The sequence below is a fragment of the Blennius ocellaris genome, assembly GCF_963422515.1.
Source record: "Blennius ocellaris genome assembly, chromosome: 12".
Taxonomy (NCBI): domain Eukaryota; kingdom Metazoa; phylum Chordata; class Actinopteri; order Blenniiformes; family Blenniidae; genus Blennius; species Blennius ocellaris.
The window spans coordinates 2,301,423-2,309,989 of record NC_137661.1 but is presented as its reverse complement, the minus strand read 5'-3'; the positions used below and the strand labels follow the sequence as shown (position 1 = coordinate 2,309,989).

Sequence of the window (8,567 nt, the reverse complement as noted above, 5' to 3'; positions counted from 1 at the left end):
ATCATATAACTAGAAAAGCATTGTTTCAAAGGCAGTCAACTTCTCTTATTCCCTACAGATATTCAAATATTTGTAGACAGTGAAGTGAGCTGGGAAAAGCAGTGCACATTGTCTGATTAAAAAAGTAAACATAAACTCAAATCATGAGATTTTTCCAGTTCAGTGCAGCATCTTGACCTACACACCAAGCTATTTCTACCAGGAGTGTAACAGAGAACAAAACTCACATGAATCAGGTCCTTTCTGGGATCAGCGAGAGGAAAGAGTCAACATTTGAATCAATTGAACGAGATGTTTTCATTCCTCTGGGAACTTTGGATTGGGAATTAGAACTTCTAATCTGACAGATCCGTGGCTTTATATGGATCTAACCCTGATGTGAGCTCTTTTGTTCATTTGCTCAGCCTTCTTTTAAACTTACACAGCTTAGGAAGCTCTTTTGCTTAATTAAGGGCCAGTTTACCCAACATTTCAAATGAAAACTTGTCTGGTTTTTTTTCATTTTTGTTTCAGAAAAGTTGTCACGTCTACGCAAAAACATTTCAAAAGCAATGTCTGTTTACACGGGAACAACAGAAAACGATGTTATTTCCCTGTACCACACACACACACACACACACACACACACATGCGTGCAGAGAAATACATTATAAACATCAACAATGGCGAGTACACAGACATTTGTATGGACAGATGTGAACGTGTTACTGTAAACTATAAAACTACCAAGTCCTGGAGAATATGGACTGGGAGTCACGACACTCTGGAGGAAATGTTGTTGTTATTGTGCATAGACAAACGCATGTGCAGAAGAACTGTTTACTATGGTCATGATGCACATGTGCAGAAGAACTGTTTACTATGGTCATGATGCACATGTGCAGAAGAACTGTTTACTATGGTCATGATGCACATGTGCAGAAGAACTGTTTACTATGGTCATGATGCACATGTGCAGAAGCAGCATCTCCGCCATCGACACGGAGCGTTTTCAAGATGCATTTTTTCTCCTTTACGTGACGATGGAGTCGCAGCATTTTCATAAAGTTTGATCTTGGGGGCCATGAACAAATGACTCTGACCACCATTGTATAAACAGACTCCCACAACGCAACACATGTTTTCCGTTTTCACTTGAAAACGTTGTGTAAACAGACCTTGGTCTACACCCAGAAGTTTACCCAAAAGGGTAATTTTGCATAAACAAAATATGTAATGTCTTGATGGTGGATCGCCTGTGATCTGTTACACCACTCAGTTCTAATGGTGCAGTGAATAAACTCTCTTTACATTTGATTACTTGCTACCGTCCATCAGTTAGACACTTACAGCCGTTGGCAAAAGAGACACTGGCTTCCTGATTGATGCTCTCCTTGACGTCGATGGGCAGCGAGTCGAAGAGGTGATCCTCCACGATCAGGCAGCTCCTGCGGAGGAGAGAGCACTGTCCGAGCTGGGCCGGCAGACGGTCCAAACAGTTCCCCTTCATTTCCAGGTGCGTGAGCTGTGAGAGCTGGCTGATCTTCTCAGGAATGGTGGAAACGCAGTTGTGACTGAGATACAATGTCCTCAGTTTGGTGCATTTGAACAGTTGCTTCGGGACTCCCTCCACTTTGTTCGCTGTGATGGCGAAATGCTGGAGGTTCTGCAGGAAGCCCACCTCCGGCGGAATCACTGCGATGGAGTTATGGCTGACGTCTAGGTACCGCAGCTTAAGAAGGGTGAACAAGGGGGAAGGTAGAGACTCCAGCTTGTTGTGTGAGAGATAGAGTGACTCCAGGTTCTTGACATGGCTGATGGACAGTGGAATAGTGATGATCTTATTGTGCCAAAGCTTGAGGCACGTCAGTCTCTTGAGGTGCTGAAAACTGATGATCTCCTCAATGGTACGAATGTTATTAGATTTCAGATCGAGTTCCTGAAGATTGTTCAAGCTGAAGATAGCGTGAGGGATTCGCTCCAGCTCACAGTTGTGAAGTTCCAGTTCTGCAAGGTTCATCATTTTCTTCAAGCTGTTCAGCACCAAGAGCTTCGTCCCGTCATTGTGAATCACCAGCTTGAGCAGATGCGGCGACAGATCTGTTATGTTGGTCGGGATCTTTGTGAGGTTGCTTTTGAGATGCAGAACCTTCAAGTGCCTCAGATCTCGGAGCGACTCGAGTCCTATGAGTTTGTTGTTTTCGGAGTTCAGGTTACCCACTAAGTACAGTTCCCTCAATGTTTTCAGCAGGTAGACCCAGCTAGGAATCTCAGCAACATCTGTGAACTTAACGTGAAGGCACCGAAGATGATCGCGGAGGAAAATAAAAGCGGTCTGCTCGACTTTGGCGGGGCAGTGGTAGAAGTGCAGCTCCTGGAGGTTTATCATTTGGGAGATTTTTGCTGTAATCCTTGCCTCTGGGATTAACTCTAATTTCAAGATTTCCAAGTCAGTGAGGTCAAACACGGCATCCGGAACTCCAGAGAGCATGAAGAGGTGAAGTTCCAACTTATCCTGAGGATTGCGCGTTACGTGCTGCCGCAACTTCTCGAAGGTCCACTCGTGGTTGAGGCTGATCTCCCGGAGTTTGTTCTCGCTCACCTCAGAGAGAAAAACTCCAAAACGCTTGGAGTACAGCTGGTCATACTGATCGACCATGTGGAGGAGGAAGGCAAAGTCATTCTTAACATCGGGAATGTCACTGAAGCTGCTCTCCTCTCTGACTTTTTCAAAGGAATACTCCTTCAGAGGTCTCCGGAAAAGCCAGAACAGAGTGTATATACAGATCACTCCATACACGCATATTAGAGCAATGTAACTGACGAGGAGTTTCTTCAACATAAATGCCATGTTATGTGTACATTGGAACTTAGCATAACCAGTCAGGTGCTTTATTTCAGGCTCACAGACATGGTCAAAGTCTATGGAGGCTACAAACGTCATGGTGTAACACAGGATCAGTATAAATTTCACCGTTTTGATCACCGTCTGAATGGCGTAAAGCCTGTAAATTAAATCGCTGTCTTCAACATGGGCGCGGAATTTTCTGACTTTTTCAAACAGGGCCTTGGCCTGCTCGCCATCTTTCTTGTCCAGAATAGTCATGGCAGGAACTTCGCTCACCAGCTTCTCGGCTGAAAAGGTGACTCCAGACTTAGTCAGCATGGGGGCACACTGGTTGGGACTCCCCTCCTCACTACTTGTGGACAGATGTTTTTGGAGAGAGGAGGCAGCGGTCAGCCTCTGCTTATTTTCCTCAGAGTCTTCGCACGCAGTCTCGGACAAGGCTTTAGTCGTCCACGGCGATTCAAAACACTTTCCCAGTATGGAAACAAAATGTTCCACTTTTGAGCTCGTCTTTGGGTATTTGAACCAGAAGTTGCTACTGACCATAAGTACTATAGTGTGAATTAGAGCGAGGTACGGGAAATATTTGGAATACCACGGAAGGGCAACATGGTAGCACATCTGGTTAACAAAAACATACTGCTGGAAATCCAGCTTGGTCCTGACACCTGTGGGCTGCGGCTGCCCCAAAGTCGCCGACTGTGTGAAGTGAGTTGTTGTGGCGATGCCTTCCGGAGGCCTTTTAGCCATCAGAGGAGCAGCTTGCTCCCCGATGGCACTCTCTTTGTTCCACAGACCGTTGGTGGGCTCCGGTGGCTGTGGTTCCAGGAGGCCCTCTGTCCCCTCCGGAGTTTGCTCCAGGATGGGAAGACAAACCACTTGGTCCTTAGTTAGCTGCATGGTCCCGGAAAAGATGGCCAACATCAGCATGACAATACCAAGGTAATCCATGAAGACATCCCACCATGGTTTCAGTATTCGATATGTCGGCTGGATGTCATTCAGGGAGGCTACTTCCGTGAGGGTGAACATTCCTGCAACAGAGAATGTAAGGTAATAACATGCTTGTTTTACAATAACATAATAAGAACCTATACGTAAGAGTAATTCTTGTTCAAATGTGATTGGAGTAGCACCAATCTTCTGAGTTTTTCCCACAAAATGTCAACTGTACATTTATGATGAGCCCAGAAATACACTGTTGCTATTGCTAAATTGTTGACAAACAGAGACTCTGTTCATTAGCAGCTATGAGGAGCTCAAAGCTATTTATGGCCTAATGTTATGTTGTACCTGACTCTCACTTGTAAAAGATGTTGTCCTTGACTGGATGTTTAAGTCGTTCAAATCATGAAATATAAATGCCTTCACAATTCAAACTGTGAACTTTCTTTATAATATACAGAATTGTAGGCAGTTTTATTCTAATGAAAGCAAGACAACATCAAGAAAAATCCCAGAGGAGGTTTTGTATGCATGTTTCCCCTTTGATCTCCTCCACGAGGTGCCTCTCCCATCCACCTTGTATGGGACATTTTGTCACAGTTCTGTGGGGTTTATTTTGAAGTGGTTTGCTGAAGCATTAACAAAAGTTATAGCAACACATTCCTGAGCGTTATGCACGATTTGATATGCTTCCTCAATGGTACTGGACTAGTTACTTGCTGAAAAAATTGCAGAAAAATAATAATAATTTGACAGTTTGCATTTCCTGAAGAAATGCAAATCAACTATTTGGTAGTGTTTTTTGGATTTGATTAAAGTGGCAGACACAAGAATAATATGAGGCTGCAGAGTTCAAACATGAGCGGAACATCGAAGTTAACCAGAGTCAGACCAAATGACCATTCCCTCCCCTCAATGTCTGTGGAGACAATGGTAGAGGTTCATTTGAATAGCTGCATGTTGTAGGTTAACTATGAGTATGAAAAAAACAAACAAGCAACATGTTGCAGACAATATTTCACTTGTGTTGAATATCTTATGTAACAGTAGGTTATTCAGCAAAGTTGTTTACAACCATGGTTGAGGTAAAACGAACAGACAGATCATTGCTAATTTGAGACCCGTTTACACAAAAACATCTTCAAGTGAAAAGTCCAAACTTTCATTTAACAACAGAACTCAAGATGGAACTTTTTGCCTCCATCTCTGTGGAACGAGGGGAAAACACGCTCCGGCTCCGTCTCCATAGATGTCAGAAATGCTGCGACTGCTTCGTAGTAATAAGTCTACTGCACATGCGTGGGGCGATGGACAATAACAACAACGGGGGCCTCCTGAGTGTCATGACTTCCAGTCTATATTCTCCTGCGGCTTGGTAGTTTTAAAGTTAAGAGTCTCCCATAATAACAATCCAACTTGGTCGTCTCTCCCTACAAACGTCCGTCTACTCACCAACTTTGTGGTGTATAGCGTATTTATTTATTTTTCTCTGGTGCCCGTGTGTGTGTGGTTTCATTACAAAAACACAGCAGCACCCACTAGTGGCCCCAAATGCTACTACACCGTTTCTGCCGTTACTGGATATCGTCTTCAAAACGTTGCCGTGTAAACGGAAATCTTTTCTGAAATGAAAATGCAAAAAAATGTTGTTGTGTAAACGGGGTCTTAGAAAGGATGATGATGATGATGATGATGATGAAACAACCACACACATTCACACCTTTGGGCCATTTAGAGTCACTGCAACTGAACCTCACATGCATGTTTTGTTTTTGGACTGTGTGAGGGAACCGGAGTATCTGGAGGAACCCCCCCCCATACACACACACACACACACACACACACACACACACACACACACACACACACACACACACACACACACACACACACACACACACACACACACACACACACACACACACACACACACACACACACACACACACACAGAACATGCAACATGCAAGAAAAGGCCTGGCTGGTATTTGAACCCACAACTCTCACGGTGAGTCATGAAGGTCTATCATCCTCTTCAGAGATGATTTTGATGCAGTACAGAGACGACAATTGTACACATGTATAGGTGTATTCTTGTTGGGTGTACAGTATAAATACATATCTGGATTTGATATACTTAAACCTACTGAATTGATTTAAAAATAAATAATTATTCTACATAAAATCTTTACTTTTTAACACTGTGAATGATATCCAACACAAGAATGTCTACACTTTATCGTATTTATTATGTATTGTATATATATTTAATAATTAACTAATATACTCTAAGAGTATCTGTCTGCATCATTGATGATACGTTATCAATAGATTTTGTTCAGGTGAATGATTGTTGTCTAAATCTAGAATGACATGCAAGCAAACACTATTTTTTATCATGAATAATTGGTGGGTTTCAAGGAGTTACACCTTCTATTGCCTTTCAAGTTGAAATCAATTTAAAAAATGGAATACCTCTAAAACAACGTATACATAAGTGCAAAGTAATGAGGCAATGTGGAGGTCTTAATATGACAAGATGTCTGAAATATTATAAATATCTTAGTACAGAATTTAGTTCAGTAGATGTGGACAATTAGAACATATCCAAGGCTGAAGGTGTTCATAGTTTGTGCTCCTGCCTGAGATAGTCCTCTGTGTCCTCATATCTGAGGCCAACAGCAGCGACTGATCTGGGACACAGCACAGGACACGAGGTGTCCATGCAACGTGCAACACAAACACTGCAATGTGCAGGCTGGAATCATTCCTCACTGTGTGCTGCACCCTGACACTCCATGGGGGGTCAACAGAGTTCACTGTGACCCAGCACCACCCACACACACCTCAATATATCATGTTCACTGTGAACACCGTTTCCCCACATAAAAATCCTCGCAGCAGATTATGATGATTATCATTAAGAAATTGCACATAAAATAGGCAGAGTGAGGATTTTTTTTTTTTAACTGGATGTTTATTAAAGCATGAAGGTCAGTGTTTCCAATGGGGCTGCAGAGCGGCTGAGACCGGCTCCAGCAGCACGCAGCCACAAAGGGAGGGCTGATGTCCGGGGAGGGGCGCCTCCACACACAACGCTGAATAAATTAATACATTTCAAATAAAAAAATCCTCCACTGCAAGAAAACACACCGGACCAGTGCTTCCATCAGATCACCCCACAGCCCGCGGCTCGCCGACAAAGCGCCGCGGTCCCGCGGGCAGATACGCACCTCCGGGGAGCGCAGGTCGGGGCTCCGGTCCGGTTCAGGTGGACGCCGGCGGTACCGAGCGGCGCCGCTCCCCGCTACACGCCACGCTGCGCCGCGGCCACGACACCGTCCATTCTCCGCTCTCCGTCCGCCGAGTGGGCCTGCTGGCAGGGCGAGCAAAGCGGCTTAGCTGGCTCCCCCCACTCCGCCTCAGATGGTCGGGTCCTCCGCCTCGCACTGAGGCGACACAGCCGGCAGCATCTGCCGGGGGAGGGAGGGAGGGAGGGAGGGGGGGGGGGGGGGGGTACCGGGGCCGGACGCTCTCATTCACGACGTCAACCCCCGGTGTGTCCACGTGCGTGCGCGAAAGGAGGGGATGCGGACAGATGTTGCACAGCGGTTGTCTTTGCACGTCGGGATGTTTGTGAGAGGTGACCTCCTGGAGTTAGGGACCGACGTCAAAGTGCAAACAATTCTATTCGCGTTGAATCTCGAAATCATTAAAATCCCGCAATATTGATTTAAAAAAAATAAAAATAAAAATAAATAAATACATATGTTGTATGTGGGAGGAAGCTGGAGTACCTGGAGGACAGACATGGACACACTGTGAGAACATGCAAACTGCACTGAAAGGTATTGCAGTATTCATACCAGGCTTGCAGTACAGTTGTGTTCTGCCTCTGCTGCCTGTATTGATGCACCGTCTTCTTCTCACCACGAGGTGAAACGGAGGCGCGTTTGGAACATTGAGATAGTGGAAATGGCATGAGTCTTCTTTTTTGTTCTTCTTTTCTGACAGTAATGAAAGCTAGTTTATGTCATTTGCTTTGAATTGTGTGCTGAACCACAAGTTACATTTTTTTGTAGTTTAATGTGTTAACTCTAAATATCCTGTTGGGGTAAATATGTGTAAATATGCATAATGTATAAAAAGTGCTATATAAATAAAGATTGAAGATTGATGTGTGTGTGTGTGTGTGTGTGTGTGTGTGTGTGTGTGTGTGTGTGTGTGTGTGTGTGTGTGTGTGTGTGCGTGTGGTGTGAACGATTGAAAGTTTTATCCTGTTGCCATGTTATCTGGGACAAATTAATATTTCAAAATGTTTTGATTTTCATTTACAATTCTTTTTGGATGGATTTTAAAAATAATATTAATATGTATTATGATTGGTTATATTATAACTAAGGAATTGTATGTATATGTCAATTGCATTCTTTAACAATATGATGGTTTTATTTTCATTTCTTTTGTTTTTACATAAGTCATCAAACAGACGCCTTCAACAACAAGTTCCCAGAAGTTCCTCTGTGAACATGAGATCAGGATATTTTTTCCATCAGGGCCTCATGCTTACGCAGTAATCTTCTTTGACGTTATTAATCCTTGTGAGACAGCAGGTGACATATTATCACGCACAACTCAAAGTAGAGCCAGGTGCTATTTGTAGTTATCCTATTCAGATATTAGGGAGGGAGGGAGAGAGAGAGAGAGAGAGAGAGAGGGGGGGGGGGGGGGGGGGGGTTGCATGCGTGTGTTTGTGTGTGTTTTTAACAAATTCCAACAATATATGATCTTTATG

General features: G+C 44.0%; 1 protein-coding gene across 1 annotated transcript; it reads right to left on the bottom strand.

Annotated features, from left to right (window-relative positions):
- Positions 1 to 1,303: 1,303 nt before the first annotated feature.
- On the bottom strand, positions 1,304 to 3,859 carry lrrc8db (leucine rich repeat containing 8 VRAC subunit Db; the record flags this gene model as incomplete). The annotated part of the gene is made up of 1 exon (XM_080505988.1): positions 1,304 to 3,859. One exon carries the CDS (start codon positions 3,857 to 3,859, stop codon positions 1,304 to 1,306), a length of 2,556 nt encoding a protein of 851 aa, XP_080362114.1.
- Between the last annotated feature and the right edge of the window lie 4,708 nt (positions 3,860 to 8,567).